We start from the raw sequence: 17,500 nt of genomic DNA, 5'->3' as shown, positions 1-17,500 counted from the left end.
TCAGATGCTTTTACATTCCAGTTCAATTTTTTTTTGAATTTGAATTAAATTTGCAAACAGGCAGCAGAAATGTTTAAATTCAGAGAACATTTAAAGAAATTCATATAGATGCAGTAGAAGTATTTTAAATCATTTATTTCATTATTTTATTATATTTAATTCTTGAGTTGTTTAAATTTTGAACTCAGAGAAAATTTAAAGAAATCCATATAAATGTTGTAAAAGTATTCTAAATAATTGATTTAGTTATTTTATAATAGTTAATTATTGAGTTATTTAAATTGAATTAAAATAAAATCTATTTATTTTATTTTATCATTTATTTTCATTCTTCTTTCAAGGCTACTTTTCCTTTTTTGGGCTATAGTGGATGAACACTTAATTTCACTGAATATATAATATCTGAAGATTACTTTTTTTGATGCTAATGTTTATTTTTTATTTGTTTAGAAAATTTTAACTCAGTTTAGCAAAATATGTGTCTCTGCAGCACAAAAGCAGTGTTGAGTCGCTGGGGGATATTTGTAGCAATAGCCAAAAATACATTGTATGGGTCACAATTATACATTTCTCTTTTATGCCAAAAATCATTAGGATATTAAGTAAAGATCATGTTCCATAAAGATATTTTGTAAATCTCCTACCATCAATATATCAAAACTTAATGTTTGATTAGTAATATACATTGCTAAGAACTTCATTTGAACAACTTTAAAGATGATTTTCTCAATATTTCGATTTTTTTGCACCCTCAGATTTCAGATTTTCAAATATTGTCCGATCCTAACAAACCATACATCAATGGAAAGATTATTTATTCAGCTTTCAGATGATGTGCAAATCTCAATTTCAAAAAATTGACCCTTATGATGAAAAAAATGTAAATAGACATAATCAGCCAAAAGTAATGCTGTAAATATTGATGTTTTAGAGCTTATGTTGTTTCGAGCTTTAATGAAATTCCTCTGTATTAAATTTCTTAGGAGTTGCAATTCAGTATATTCTCAATTCAGCATTCAACTCAATTCAGATTCACACTCATGAAGGGAAAGGATCTGAATCTTCAGCTCTAAATCGTGCTCAGCTCGACGCTAACAGGCATGGGTGTAATATTCCTCGCATGTACAGACAATCAAAGCGTAGTTGCTCCATTCCGTTACGAAGCTTTTGAAGCCAGTAGCTTTGATGCAGATACAGCGAATCTCAGAGCAAAACAACATGAAGGAAATCAAGAATTCATGTGTTCTTGTAAATAATTAAGATAACACTAGCAAAATGATCTGCTACTTGAGTCTAGCACCTTTAAAGTCACTTTTGCTTCTCTGGATACTGGAACATGAAGCTGCATGCCGATAGGAGATGTTTTAGAGGCAAGGAACAGGTCGATCACAGATTATTTCTCAAGAGAAGTTTGAAATATTCGAGTCGAGTGTGAATAGAATAGACATTTAATGAAGATGTACAGCTGTGTCATTTCTCTGTAAACCTTCCTGAAGGTGTTTAGAGGACTAGTTCACCCAAACGAATCATTCTGGCATCATTTACTCACACTCGTGCTGTTTCAAACCTGTGCATGTATTTAGCTACTCTGATTTATTATTATTTTTTTTTTTCAAATATGTTTTTAAAATACAAATACAAAAACTATATGTGCTAAAATATGTTTCAATATATATTTAAGTAAATATATTTTCTGACCATATATTCTTTGGTAATTAATTCCATATTTTTGAAAATATATTTAAAAAATATAAATATATATATATATATTTTTTAAAAGCCCTCCATTCATTATAATCCAAGAAAATAAATTCACATAACATGACACATTTTAAGAAAAAATATATATTTGTTGTCTATAACGTGTGAACATATAACACATTTGAATAAAAATAGATAATGAATAAAGCCTAAATGCTTTCTTGCACCTGAAATAGATTTCAAAATATATATTGGTATATGAAAAATTTTAACTTAATATATTTCAGTAATTTGAAAAATATATTTAATAGATTTTCACTGTTTACAACATATTTAGCATGTATTTAAAATATATTTTGGCCATATATATATATATATATGTGCATGTATGTATGTATTTTTTTTCTGTATGGAACAACATTTGGGTGAGTAAATGCTGATTTTGGGGTGAACTATTCCTTTAGTTCACTGCATAGACACTATAAGATCCTGGTTTTATTGAACATGGAAACCTGCTAGTTGTTGTACTATTTATGCATCTTAACTGAAAAACAGAAACTTGACTTTTTGCTTTAGTTTTTTTCCATTTTTGTGGTTTAGTCCATTGAATGAAAATAAAAGTCGAACAATTATTTTGTGTTTAGTTTTGTTCTTCAGCCATTTTTGGTTTTACACTTCCTAATACCTGCACAACATCCTACTATACTTTGTATGCTTGTGTTTGTGAATCTATGAATATAAAGCAGCATGCTAGAAGTCAGAAGTATTATAGCTACATCTTTCCAAGTAATTAGTAAAGATCCTTTCGCTCTCTCATAATGACACGGTTCAGTGTTTTTTCCTCCTTACGTCTCAGTGCATGGTGTTTCTGAAATGATGCAGAAACATTCAGCGTTCAGACGACAGACAGTAATTGGGACTTTTAAGTTCTTGTCAACAAGAGTAATTGGACAGTGATTAAAAAATGTGCAAAAATCTCACATGCACTCGAATAAATTCTAACATCTGCTTCCTTATTTATGATAGGAATATATTAGTAACACTTTATAAAAACTAAACATGAATGGCATTAACAAACAGTGTCATATTAGATGATGCTTAACAGTAAGGAGTAGTTTACACAAAAAAGATTTGCTGAAAATGTGCTCACCCTCAGGCCATCTGAGATTAGGATGAGTTTGTTTCTTCATCAGGTTTGGAGAAATGTAGCATTGCATCAGTGTCTCAGCAATGGATGCTCTGCCGTGAATGGGTGCCGTCAGAATGAGAGTCCAAACAGCTGATAAAAACAGCACAATAATCCACAAGTAATCCACAGCACTCCAGTCCATCAGTTAACATCTGGAGAAGACAAAAGCTTGTAAGTAACAAATTCATCATTATGGTGTTTTCATCTAAAATATGAGTCCATAATCCATAACATTCCTTTCTTGGATGGCCTGAGCGCAAGTTAATTTTTTGACAAAATTTCATTTTGGGGTGAACTATGCCTTTAATATATATTAAAATAGTCACATGTTGTTAAACATCCAGTCATATATTTATATGAAATGTAATATATAATGTTTGTTAATGATATTGATAAAACCAATGAGATTGTATGTAGGCCTATATATGAAAATGACAAACTACCATACTACTTTTAATACTTTAGAATGTAGAGGGTGCGTGATATGCAAAATTTGTATATGCAAAGATGATGCACTATGTTCATCAAAAAACAATGCGAAAAGTCCTTATACTATTAATTAGTAATCAGTTAGTATTCATGGTGAGCATGTGCTGTTCTCTCTGTCTCCCTCTTCTGCTGGTGTTTGGGACTCATTATAACTAAAACTAAAATAATTAAAAAAACATTTTTGTTACTTGAAATTTAGCTAATAAAAGTAACTGAAAGGAAACAGTTCTCATTTTTATTTAGTTGAACTTGAAGTAGCCTAATAAAGTAATTAAAAGTAAAAATAAATGAAAAATTTATCAAAATGATATGTGCTGTAGACATAAAATGGCAAACAAATTACAATTGTAAAATTAAAATGAAAAAAAAAATATATATACGGGTGCATCTCAATAAATTAGAATGTCGTGGAAAAGTTCATTTATTTCAGTAATTCAAATCAAATTGTGAAACCCGTGTATTAAATAAATTCAATGCACACAGACTGAAGTAGTTTAAGTCTTTGGTTCTTTTAATTGTGATGATTTTGGCTCGCATTTATCAAAAACCCACCAATTCACTATCTCATGTGTGTGTGTGTGTGTGTGTGTGTGTGTGTGTGTGTGTACAAGTATTTTATTTAGAACAGAAAAGTGAGGCTTCTCAGAATTGGTCCAGAACAGAAGGCATGAGGTATCATGTTTCTGGTGTTATATTATATATGTGACATATCATATCATATCATAGTTTAATATATGCTAACACAAATAAAAGTATATACATATAGCATCCTCCTGAGATTGCAGAGTTTTGCATGTGTGGACACAAACAGACGAACTGATCGGTGGATCTGATAAATCACTTATTCTGTACTGGAAGCTGTTAATTGTACATCTGGACCCTGATCAAAACTGGTCCCTTCAGACCAGGGTTTGTCCTCCACGTTTAACACACACATACATACATACACTCACTCTCCATTGATAAAATTGTCAGATAATAACGATAAACTGTCTGGAACAGGAACGAAACATGAACATGTCACAGCATTGACAGCTTTGGTGAATCCATCACTTTTATATTGCTCTGATATTGTATTTACAGACACAATCACACACTCACACAAACAAACGCTCACGAAACACTGACAACAGTTTGTGCAGGTAAAGCAGATCACATCTGCACCAAATGTGACCCAGGAGCACAAAAGCAGTGTTAAGTCGCTGGGGTATATTTGTAGCAATATCCAAAAATACATTGTATGGGTCACAATTATAGATTTTTCTTTTATGCCAAAAATCATTAGGATATTAAGTAAAGATCATGTTCCATGAAGATATTTTGTAAATCTCCTACTGTAAATATATTAAAACTTATTTTTTGATTAGTAATATGCATTGCTAAGAACTTCATTTGGACAACTTTAAAGATGATTTTCTCAATATTTAGATTTTTTTGCATCCTCAGATTCCAGATTTTCAAATAGTTGTATCTCGGCCAAATATTGTCCTATCCTAACAAACCATACACCAATGGAAAGCTTATTTATTGACCCTTATGACTGGTTTTGTGGTCCAGGGTCAAAAAAAAGCAAGCTGAGTCACACCAAGCGATGCCAAAACACGTCCTCCTGTCCATAAACTGGAAAAGTGTGTGTGACGGTCCTGCTTCAGTCACATCCAGCGGTTAAACCCCTCTTTCATTGAGTCCTTGGCTCTCAGTGTCCGCTGGTGTCTGGCATGGAGGAGGACGAGGCTGGGGTGGCTGGTGTGGACGCTCTGGAGGCTTTCTCTAGGCCTGGACTCGGGACCGGGCCGCTCTCCGGAGCTTTGGCCTGGATGCGTGGCATGGATTTGGGCTGCGTCTGGAGCCCCGGGCTGCAGATGAGATGGTGTCGCTCCCAGTCCTTGTGCTGACAGAAGGAGCCGCAGTAACGCGCCGCATTACAGCCGCTGCACGTCTCGCTCGCCTTCCGACCGCAGTTCCAGCAGCACTGAGGACCAGAGAGAGAGCGTGAGCGAATCAGAAAAATGACTGCTTACAGTTATTAAACATTACATTATAAATATAGAAACATTACACTTTTAAATATATCACTAAACTAATACTTTTATATATACTTATTAAGTAATGACAAATGTGAGCCTGGAGCACAAAAGCAGTGTTAAGTCGCTGGGGGATATTTGTAGCAATAGCCAACAATACATTGTATGGGTCAAAATTATAGATTTTTCTTTTATGCCAAAAATCATTAGGATATTAAATAAAGATCATATTTCATGAAGATATTTTGTAAATTTCCTACCGTAAATATATCAAAACTTAATTTTTGATTAGTAATATGCATGGCTAAGAACTTCATTTGGACAACTTGAAAGATGATTTTCTCAATATTTAGATTTTTTGCACCCTCAGATTCCAGATTTTCAAATAGTTGTATCTCGGCCAAATATTGTCCGATCCTAACAAACCATACATCAATGGAAAGCTTATTTATTCAGATTTCAGATGACATATAAATCTCAATTTCTGTGGTCCAGGGTCACAAATAAACACATTAAACATTAAACTGGTTAAAAGTGACACACATATATACATATATATATATAGTATTAGTGCATATATAAAATATAATATTAATTTAATATTTAATTTAATACATATTTATTTTTAAGTTAATTTTTAAGTTTTTTGGTTGTTTATTTACTTTTATTCAACAAGGATGCATTAAATTGATTAAAGGTGACATTAAAACTTATGTAAATCAGTAATTATGTTTAGTAGTACCATGGTACATTGTTAAATACCATGGTATATACACTATCATTCAAAAGTTTGGGGTCAGCAAGATTTTTTTTCAGGAAAAAATTCATACTTTTATTCATTAAGGATGCATTAAATTGATTAAAAGTGACTGTGAAGGTATTTATAATGTTACAAAAGATTTCTATTTCAAATAAATGCTGTTCTTTTGAACTTTCTATTCATCAGTGAATCCTGAAAAAATGAATATATCAGTTTCCACAAAAATATTGGACGGAGCAACTGTTTTCAACATTGATAATAATCAGAAATGTTTCTTGATCAGCAAATCAGCATATTAGAATGATTTCTGAAGATCGTGTGATGCTGAAGACTGGAGGAATGATGCTCATATATATATATAGTATTAGTGCTATTAGTGCTGGGCAACAATAATTGCATCCAAAATAAAAGGTTTTGTTTATATAATTTATGTGTGTGTACTGTGTATATTTATGTATATAAAAGACACACATACAGAATATATTTTGAAAATACTTTCAATAAATACTTTTATTTTGGATGTGATCGTGTGATGCTGAAGACTGGAGGAATGATGCTGAAAATACAGCTTTGATCACAGGAATAAATTAACTTTAACAGATATCTACATAGAAAATAGCTGTTTTAAATTCTAATAATATTTTACAATTTTACTGTTTTTGCTGTATTTGTGATCAAATAAATGCAGCCTTGGTGAGCAAAAAAAAATCTTAACATTAAAACCCAAACCTTGGAATGCTGATGTGTAATACTGTAATATTTGTATGATTATTTAATATTGTGTCTTCTAATAGTGATATTTGTTACTTGCATGCACTTTCTGTGCATTTCTGTTCTAGCACCCAGTTTAGATTTTAAAATAACCAAATGTTGATTCAATCAGGCGAATGTTTGCATTATAATGAGCCTCATTTGCATAAAAAGGAAGCCAGAAAAGAATGACCCAATTTAAATATTCATGATGCATTGCTATATCAGTGCATGCAGCATCTGCGGTCGGTGACTGAATGAATGTGTGTTCAGCGTGACGCTCACCTCGCTGGAGTCTTCCTGCTCATTGATGACCTGTATGGCGTCTTCGGTAGCTTTCCTCTTGGCCTCGGCGAGGGTTTTCTCCATCTTGGCTCTCTCGGCGGTGATCATCTCGAAGGCTTTCTGCTCGGCCTCGGTGACGGCCTTCTGCACCTCGTCCATCGCCTGACGCTTCACCTCGTTCACCGCTTCCTCTGCAGAATCAAACCACATATGCATCAACATTTTGTTTCATGCACCGTATTTTCTTGTGATAAAACAAGTATCAGTATCCAGCAAAGAGCTTTGAGACTGAAAGTGTGATTAATGAGAAACAAGACTGATGAACAGGTAGCAGAGGAGAAAACAGGTTTCCCAGGGTGCATCTGGGTTGCCGCCCTTACCGGCTTTCCTCCATATCTCATCAGGCATGTAGCCAGAGCCGGCGCGCAGGGGAAGATCCCTCTGAGAGTCTGTGGGACACAAAAACAAATACATTAGGAGCATCGAAACACTTCAGAAGCATGCAGGAGGGACGGATATGGAGGCACGTGAGCCACTTGGAGAGTTTTGGGCAACGTTTGGCCACAGATGGCGGTGAGGAACGAGGCCAGACCACAGCGCTTGAGACGATATTCTCTCAGCCTGGACTCAAATACACAACACCTGCTCCATCAGCAGGCTCTTTCTCAAGCACACACACACACACAACTTCGTCTGCTAGTTGGGTTTTAAAAGACACTTAAAGGGACGGTTCACACAAAAATGAAAATTCTGCCATTTATTATCCTCATGCTGTTCCAAACCTGTACGAGTTACCTTCTTCTTTTGAGCACAAAAGATGATATTTTGAAGAATGTCGTGAGCAAACAGTTACGGTAGCCACTGACTTCCATAGTATTCCTTTCCTTACCATGGAAGTCAATGGCTACCGTCAACTGGGTGAACTGTCCCTTAAATATTCAGTAATATTATCAATTTGACTGCACTGAAACTATCGGATGAAAACAAAACTTGAACTGAAGTGACATGTGGCCAAGTATGGTGACCCATACTTGGAATTAGTGCTCTGCATTTAACCCATCCAAAGTGTGCACACACACCGTGAACACACACCCGGAGCCATTTATGCTGCAGCACCCAGGGAGCAGTCAGGGGTTCGGTGCCTTGCTCAAGGGCACCTCAGTCGTGGTATTGAAGGTGGAAGAGAGCGCTTTACATTCACTCCCCCCACCAACAATCCCTGCCGGTACAAGACTCGAACCCACAACCTTTGGGTTATGAGTCCGACTCTCTAACCATTAGGCCACGACTTCCCAAATCGAATCGAGCTGAATGATAAAGTTATTGTCTTCTGTAGAGCTGCTTTATAGCTGAATCAAATTAGTTCATAATTGATTCATGTCTTTAGTTAACTCTGAATTAACTTGTTTCACAATTAATGAACTTTACACGGTTATTGAACTGAACTGAATCAACACTGAGCTGAATAATGACACTATTGTCTTCTGTAGAGCTGCTTATAGCTAAATTGAATCATTCATGATTAATTATTGTTCTGTTGTCTTCAGTTAACACTGAATTATTAACTTGTTTCATAATTAATGAAATGAACAGTTCTTGAACTGAACTGAATCAATACTGAACTGAATAATGACACTATTGTGTTTTTAGAGCTGCTTTACAGCAGAATTTGTCTCATGTTTGATGACGTTTGCATCACTGATTCTGTTATTTAGCCGTTTAATACTGTGAAGCTGCTTTATGTATTGTATAAAGCATTATAAACAAAGGTGAATCAAACTTGGAATGATTCTGAACTCCTAAATGACTCACCTGTGTTGACTCCCTCTGCCGACAGAGGGCTGTGTGTCTTGCTGAATGGGACGTTCCCTGCAGCCGATCCGTTCTTGCGCCCGTCGTCGTGTGGGTTGGAGCGTCGCCGCCAATAATTGAGCTCCTCGCGGTCGGACTCCTGACAGCGCCGCAGAACGCTCACCGAACGCCGCGTCTTCTCCACCATGTCCACAATGCAGTTCAGCACCTACAACCAGAGACACGACAGAAAACTTAACCTTCGTTCCCTGATGGAGGGAATGGAGACGTTATGTCGTGATGACATTAGGGGTCTTACTTGGGAGCCCGAATCCTCTCTGATTAAGAGAAAGCGCCAATGAAATTTGGCTAGTGGATTTTGCATGCTGACACTCCCCGTGCATACGGGTATAAATAGGCGACAGGTGCATCCACTCATCAGGTTTTATGCTGAGGAGCCGAGAACTTGTCCCTGGCAACCAGTGATGGTTCGAGGTTGTGGCATGGGGACATAACTTCTCCATTCCTCCATCAGGGAACGAGGGTTACCTACATAACCGAGACGTTCTCTATCTGTCAGTCACTAAAGCAATAAGCCCCAAGAAGCCGTGGTTTACAGTGAATTTATAACAGCTAAGGGGCGTTGTTATAAATTCACTGTAAACCACGGCTTCACGGGGCTTATTACTTTTATAAAACGGTTATTCCATATACGTGGTAAGGTTTCACAAAATCAAACCGAGCAAATAAAGTGTAATGATAATAAAAACATTATTCTTCCGCCAAACAATGTAGTTCCAACAAATTGGTTGCCGAGCAAAACACAGACGTAAACAAAGGTGTATGTTTGTAGAGTTATTTACAACGGCTTCGAACGCGGCTCAGCCAATCAGAATCAAGGACCAGAACTATTTGTTTTATAATTCGAGTTATGTCATGGCGACATTAGGGGTCCATGGAAAGCGCCATTGCAAGTGTTGACAAGCCACAGCGTGTCAGGTGCTACGCAAAGGCCGTAACCTTCCCAACGCCCCAGCGCAAATTCGTTGACCTTGGCACCCGAAGGGACCAAAAGGTGAGTACATCGCTGCTGGAGATAGCCATGCCACTGTTCCTACTACAGAAAATCATTTCTTAAGAGAAGGGATTTCGACCTTCGTGAAAGGTGCTTCACGCCTTTTCTGTTTGTTGTTTACAGCTTGGCAGTAACGACGGGGTAGCGGCCCGTGCCGAGGAACCAATCATCCAGCCGTGAGAAACGCTGAGCCGAGAATGAAACACTGAGACCACCGCGAGACTAAAAAAGACGTAAACCGTGATCAGAAATTGCTCTTTTAGATGAAACACCCAGGGGAATTGCGGAGTTAACAGGGACGCCGCTGAACGTGTCGTAACGCCACCCAGAATAGCCTCTTCTTCCAGCAAACGAGAGAATTCGCCAGGTGAATGTTGAGTTTCCTTCATTCACTCGGCTCTGAAGCAAAGACCTGATGAGTGGATGCACCTGTCGCCTATTTATACCCGTATGCACGGGGAGTGTCAGCATGCAAAGTCCACTAGCCAAATTTCATTGGCGTTTTCTCTTAATCAGAGAGGACCTCAGGCTCCCAAGTAAGACCCCTAATGTCGTCCCGACATAACTCGAAGTGACCGACTCAAATTCACAATAGTTAAAAAAATATCTTGCATATACATATAATCTAACTTATAACTTTATATATATTATTTAGTTAATATAATATTATATGTGAATTACAAAAAGATTTTATTTTATTATATTCTAAATAAACTTTTTTTTTTTTTGGTCCTGAATGTTTACCATGGGGTTACCGGATGAATTTCACAAATGAAGTCGTATTTTATGACTATGTTTTTTTCCCATTATTTTTAGGATAATTAAACACATTTTCCTCGCAAACTCTCATTCTTCTAATTCTCATTGTCAGTGATGATTCTGATTAAATTCTCAGAACTGAAATAGAATTATTTAAATCAGCATAAATTAAAGGCATTGTAACAAATACTTTTATGATGAATGAATACTTTAGTTCAAATAATGTATGTTTTGCATTAAAATAATAAGGATGATATTTCTCATTATAATAAGATAATGGGAGTTTTTAATCAGAGAATGTGCTTAATTTTTATAAAACCATACAATTTTAAAATGCAGAAATACTAAAAACAGCTTCATCAGTGTTGTTACTAAATAAAATATTTAAAAATAATTTTCTTTGATTAAAATTAAGCTAAGCTGCTAAACTGAAATCTAAATAAATTACAGCTAAAAAGAAATATTAAAGCAAACAAAAAATAAAATAAAATTGGCAAAAGTACTTAACAAAATTACAAAAAATTTAATTAATATGAGAACTTAAAATATATAAATAAAACCTAAAAATAAAAGCTTAAAAATATAAATAAATACCATAATAGTGTACTATTATGGTATTTATTAATATTTCAAAACTTTTATATTTTATTCTTGATAGTTGATTTGTGATATTCACTGTTTAATACTGCTTCTGTACCATGATATTGAATTTTGAATAAACTCAGTCTTACATGATCCAGATGTCTCCATTCTTCAGCCCACTCTCTGTCCGTCAGTCTGTGGTCCACAGGTTCCTCACGGTAGCCTCCGTTACTGCCTGAAAACGTCAGCAAAAACATGAGAAATGCACGGGAAATGTGTGGAAATGAATGTTAAAGGCGTGCTGCCGTGTGTTGTTACCCGTCAGCCGCGGCCGCTCCTTCAGCTCCTTCAGCTCCCTCAGCTCCAGGATCCGCTGCGGCTCTCTGTACAGGTGAGGTGTGCTGATGTCATCCAGTGCGTAGTGCTGCAGAGGGGGCGGAGTCGGGTGGATCTGGGCGGGGAGCTGCAGCGGGTGGGCGGGGCTGTGTCTGGGGGCGGGGCTAATGGTGCAGATTCGTTTGGCAGGAGGCTCCAGGGAGGCGGGAGGACGCTCATGAAATCCATTCTCTTTACTTCTGGAGTAAATCATGAAAAATAGATGAGAAACAAACCCCTAATAACACTTTTGGACCTGCACAATGACAATACCATGGTATTTTCTGAAGTACCTTGCATTAAATACCATGGTACATTTAAAAATGGCAACCATTTAGTGCCATGTTATATATTCAAATGCAATGGTAAAAAAATCCCTAATAACACTTATAACATAGTACTATGGTAAAACCTGATTTTTGGGCAATTTGTCGTGGAGAATACCATGTTTTTTAGACATGTACAAAATATACCAGGTTTCTTTTCTTTTGTACTTAAAACTGCGGTGATACCATGTTTTACCATGGAATTACTTTTTTGTTTTTGGTCATGGAAATACTATGTTTTTGGACTGAAAAATTGACAGCTGAAAGCTGTAACATAAATGTTACAATTTTATATTTTATTTTAAAGTATTGCCATTGTTATTAATTTTATTTTACAGTATTGCTACTGTTATTTTAGTTTGATTTATATACTATTATAGTTTTATTGATATTGTGAATTAGTTTCTTTTTATGTTTTCAGTTTTTGGTTTAATTTAGTAATTTTACATTCTTTTGCCAGTTTTATTAGTTCTTTTTGTATATTACTATTTATGTCAGTTTTAGTTTTAGCTCAAGAACCAGATTTACTAAACAGGGCAAATTAGCGCAGAGCGCAATTCCATAAAAGCACCGATGGGAGCGGAAAATTCTGCGTGTGATTTACTGACAATGCGTACATTTAATAACACAGATGCTTTCAGATCATTTCCATAATGACCAGAGAAAGCTACAAAGAGCAGCGCAAATTAGCGGCTGGTTTAAGACATGCTTTTTTTGGACGTTAAATAATGGCCCGAATACCAGTGAATTTGCATGATTCAGTTTAATACTCTCCTCCCATAAATTTTGCGTCTGAAAGGGAAACTCCTAAAAATGCATATTCAATAAGATCATGCACAAAAATAACTGTGTCCACGCCTTTTCAGCGATAATTCTTCACTGCGCGTCTGTAGTAAATCCTGACAGTACTATTTTAACGCCAAGAGACGTTTTGCGCTTGCGCAAGCTGTTAGTAAAAATTATTTCAAGTTATTCATTTTGGCATTTTAACTTCATTCAGTTAGTTGCAAATGCAAAACGTTTTCATTTAGTTTGATTTATCTAATGTTTATATTTTATTGCAGCTTTATTTTAAGCAACAACATTTTTTTTAAGTTTTGTTTTGTATGGTGAAAACATGGCATTTATATATAAAGTAATGGTATCCGATACCATAACTTTACTATAGTACTGCCGTGGGATTTTATTTGAGAGCTTTACTTTCTCAGGCGTGTGTGTATGCGTTCGTACCTGTTAGGACTGTGGCGTTTGCCGCTCTCGTTGGGCTCCAGCAGTAGTTCGGTGGAGTCTGCGGGCGACGGGACGCTGGTGCTGAGCAGGAGGTGTTCGTGTTGGGACAGATACTGCGCTGGAGTCTGTTTGGCGGCTCGAGCGCAGTGTAAAAGCTCCCTCTGCAGTAACGGCAGGTTCGCCTGCAGGAGAAACACTGCGTTCAACTTACAGAACATCTCACCGCACAACAAACATCAGCTGAACGCCACACTGTTAGCCATCAAACCCACTTTGCAGGGATTTTCTTAAAGTCTGACCAGCACATTTTTGGCATTATTCCTGATAAGAGTGGAGATAAAGGTCAGAGGGATTGGTTCCTCGACAGACTTGGAGGAGCCGCGGCGTCTGTTCAGCGTCACTGCACGTTCTGCTCGCTCTTTTCACCAACATCTCGTCAATAAATCTTTCACATGAAAACACTTCAGCCTCAGGAGGATGGAAACGCAGAAGAGAAACAGTCGGCAAGATGAAACAAACCAGAGCCAGCGGTCCATTTCTTACATGATGAGCATGTGAGTTTGATTACTAATGTGAACATATGAAGAATATCAGACTGTTTTCTGGCAAGCACAAGGGGAAAATACTCCCTCATGTAAACTAACTTACACATCTCTCTGTAAAGCGTGCTAAGGTTACTGTTGGAAAGCCCAATTCATTTGAACATTGATGATTTAGTGATTCATTGGGTTGTCACTCAAATTTGGTTCCAAATCCAGCATTTTATGCATTTTCATTCAATAAAACGTGGATAAATGCTGCTGGTATCACTGTGCTATAAATCAAATATTATAAATGGCTTTTAGTTAGTTGTATTGGTCACATACTGATTATGATGTTAGCCACTATAAGAGTTATTTTAGTATTATTTAAAGTTATTCTGAATATTTGTGAATACTGAAAACTACCTTTTGTTGCTTCAGTTTTAGTTATTTTGAAATGTGCCATTTTTTTCTTTATTATTATTATTATTATTATTATTATTTTAAATATCACTGTTCTGGTTTAATTTATTTTTATTTTGGCTTTAGTTGAATTGTTTTTGTTTTATTTCTGGTGAGTAATTTTAGTGCTTCTACTTAGACTTATTTAAGTTAGTTTATTTTTTTCATCTCATATTTACAGTTTAACTTCGTTTCAACTTTATCTCAATTTAACAAAATGTTTTTAATAAATGTTTTAATCACAATAAGCCTGTTTTTCACCACATACAGTTAAAAAAAAAGAATGAATTTAGCATTTATGGTTTCAATATATCAGTTTTACACTGTTGAAGTGATTCACAAATTGGTTTTGACTAAATCATTAAAAAGAACCACATCAAAAGAATGATTGGTTTGTGAGCAGGCTTCATCCCTAAACACTTTAGTATTGATGATATCCAAAGAAAATGATCTGGGAGCTTTAAAATGATTTCCACACACATCTAAACGAGGACAAGCATCTCTGTAGTTTTTATTAGCAGTACGACAAACATTTCTGTACATGATTAACTCGGTCTTCCTCTCACATATGCCACCTGCCATTCACGTTCTTTTATTTTTGCGTGGGCATATATTCGGCACGACTGTGTTAACCGCTGCCGAGCTCCATATGCTGCGCAGCCTGTAAAAACCTGCAACGGTTTACAGTTGTGTTTCACACTTCCGACCGCCTGGAATTCTCGGAAGTCTCAGTCTGCTCCGCAAACTACCAAAGGAAACACGAGACACCTTCCACTTTCTCCGTTCAGCATCCCTGTCGTGCATGCCATCATAAAATCATCAAATTGTGCAGCTGTCTATTTTAAATATTTTCAATATACTTAATATTTTCAGTACTTTTCTTTTCTTTTTAAATATTACTATTTGAGTTCCATTTCTTTTTAGCTTAGTTCTAGCTTTTGTTTATTTCCAGTTAGTAATTTAGTGCAACAACTAGTTTTTCCAATCTATTTCTGATTTTTAGTTCAAGTTTAACATTTAGTGTTTCCATCTCATATTTATATTGAACTTTAATTCAGCTTTATTCAACAAAATTGTTTTAATAGTTTAAGTTAAAATCGTCTCATTCAAGCAGCTTCACATCAGTTTCATCCTAAATATCTTTTCAGGGATTCATTAAAATCCCCAAATTAACATTCCTGCTTTTCATTTTTTTTTTATATTTTAAATAGTTTTACATTTATTTTTTAAATAATTACAATATTTTAAAAACTTTTTTATTTTTATGTTCAATTTATGTTTAGTTCAGTTCTAGTTTTTTTGTTTAACTTTTAATTGTTTCCATCTCATTTTTATATTTTATTTAAATTTTTAATTTGTTTTCTATTTCCTTTTTTCCCATTTACTATTTTATCCCAATTTTCTATTTTATTTTCGTTTATTTACTTTCAATTCAACAAAAAAGTTTGAGTAGTTTTTGTTTTAGTGAACTATAATAGCCCTGGTTAACAATAGCAAAAAGGGCGAGTGAATACAGATTTGCCCTTTTTTTGCTCAACTATTGCTTTACTGGCCGTTTACCTTCAGGAAGGGAATGACGAAGGGCCTCAGGGGGAAGTTTGTAGCTTCTTGCAGTCTGGAGTGAAACTCTTCAATGGTGACGGTGGAGTTCTGTGGGAGAAACACATCGCTTGTTAACTCTGGTTCACATTTGAGCAAACGGTGCTCGTGAAAGGCTTGTGTGAGGGACGCACCACCAGCGCCAGCACCAGGTTTCGGACGCTCTCTCCGATCTCGGGCGAGATGTCGTTGCCGAACTGCTGCAGTGTTGTGAGGAAGCGCTTGAGTTTGCTCAGCTGTCGCGCGCCGCAGGTGGCTGGAAGCTGCTGATTGGCCAGAGAGGAGGAAGATGATGATGAAGGGCCGTTGCTGTAGCGCTGAGGCGGCGAGGGAATGGCGTTGAGCATCGGCGGGGAGTGATTGATCCCATTGGTCACTGCAGAAAGAGCAAATGTGCTTAGCAATGATCTGTAAACACATAATTAATCAATATTTTGAACTGCCTTTTATTTTATGTTTCCATTTTTATTTTTATTTTCTTATGTGTCTTTTTTTTTTTTATATGACTATTTATGCTCAATTTCAGTTTTATTTTTCTTTTAGTTTTTATTTCTTTCCAGTTAAACTTATTTCAATTCGTTTTTTAGTTTAATGTTTAGTTTTTCCATCTCGTATTTATGTTTTATTTTATTTCAGCTTTATTTCAATTTAACAAAAATGTTTTTAAAATTGTAATTTTAGTTAATACTTTTGTTTTTAACCACATACATTTTCCTGCAAGCTCAAAAAAATGAGTGAAGTGTTGTTTTTATGGCTATAATATATAAAGGCACAGTTATAAAAAATAAATAAAAACTTTCTTTCAGCAAAACCACTCTTTTCATTTTAAACGTTTACTCTGGTTTTCCTTTGTATTTTGGTACTGCAGTTAGTTGCTAATGTAGGTTAAATGATTTCCCCCCTCATTCTAAGTTGTTTTGCATACAAATGCATGCTAAATAATGAAATGTAAACGCACTACTATGCATTTAAAGTACTGTACTTCTCTGGTGAAAGATTATATGCCAGTATTAGGGCATCTGTGTTTATGTTAAACTGGAAATGGATGACACATAGCATACTGTAAATTGCATACTACATACTGCATTTTTGACAAATAGGCTATCCGGGTATTCCATGCATAAAGAAAATTGCAGTTTGTGTACGTGTTAACTAAGCATTTACAAAAAAATTTAAGAAGAATCATCAAAACCTCACCAGTAGGAGTGGAAATAACTTATTATGCAACTAGTGCTGCATCATTGTCACATGACCTCATTAAATCCATCTGTAATCACTTTTGGTTTATCAATCACAATGGAAATGGAAGGTCAAGTCAAGTACACTGCATACTGCAAACTGCATACTACAAATGTTGACAAATGCAATAGGTTATTTAAGCATTAGCTAATCTGAACCAATTTTTTTTTTCAGTTCAATATTCACTTAAACTATGGCATCCGTATCTGATTCATCAGCATTTAAAAAAAACAACAACAACTTTAATTAGAACATGTGTTGGGAGTGGATATTACTGAATATTTTTCAGTACATACTATATACTGCCTACTATTAAAAAAATTGTATGTGGAACAGATTGCAT

The 17,500-nt window shown here is 35.5% G+C and overlaps 2 protein-coding genes across 2 annotated transcripts in view; one reads left to right on the top strand and one right to left on the bottom strand.

Moving 5' to 3' along the window:
* Positions 1 to 4,998, top strand: part of LOC107553901 (N-terminal EF-hand calcium-binding protein 1-like) — a 55,506-nt gene extending 50,508 nt beyond the window's left edge. Inside the window, exon 10 of the mRNA XM_016236251.1 lies at positions 4,937 to 4,998. Coding sequence (XP_016091737.1) covers positions 4,937 to 4,998 — 62 coding nt within the window. The remainder of the gene's footprint in view (positions 1 to 4,936) is intronic.
* LOC107553906 (protein CBFA2T2-like) overlaps positions 4,911 to 17,500 on the bottom strand; it is a 14,770-nt gene continuing 2,180 nt past the window's right edge. The window contains exons 2-10 of the mRNA XM_016236256.1: positions 16,053 to 16,294; positions 15,880 to 15,969; positions 13,337 to 13,518; positions 11,724 to 11,980; positions 11,555 to 11,640; positions 9,011 to 9,218; positions 7,579 to 7,647; positions 7,199 to 7,389; positions 4,911 to 5,351 (exon numbers count right to left, since the gene is read on the bottom strand). Of these exons, the coding sequence (XP_016091742.1) occupies positions 5,076 to 5,351; positions 7,199 to 7,389; positions 7,579 to 7,647; positions 9,011 to 9,218; positions 11,555 to 11,640; positions 11,724 to 11,980; positions 13,337 to 13,518; positions 15,880 to 15,969; positions 16,053 to 16,265 (1,572 nt within the window). The 5' untranslated portion in view covers positions 16,266 to 16,294 and the 3' untranslated portion in view covers positions 4,911 to 5,075. The remainder of the gene's footprint in view (positions 5,352 to 7,198; positions 7,390 to 7,578; positions 7,648 to 9,010; positions 9,219 to 11,554; positions 11,641 to 11,723; positions 11,981 to 13,336; positions 13,519 to 15,879; positions 15,970 to 16,052; positions 16,295 to 17,500) is intronic.

Source organism: Sinocyclocheilus grahami, unplaced genomic scaffold, assembly GCF_001515645.1.
Source record: "Sinocyclocheilus grahami isolate Dianchi unplaced genomic scaffold, SAMN03320097.WGS_v1.1 scaffold485.1, whole genome shotgun sequence".
In the NCBI taxonomy this organism is placed as follows: Eukaryota; Metazoa; Chordata; class Actinopteri; order Cypriniformes; family Cyprinidae; genus Sinocyclocheilus; species Sinocyclocheilus grahami.
The sequence above is the reverse complement of the archived record's forward strand: the minus strand, read 5'-3'. Positions and strand labels throughout refer to the sequence as shown.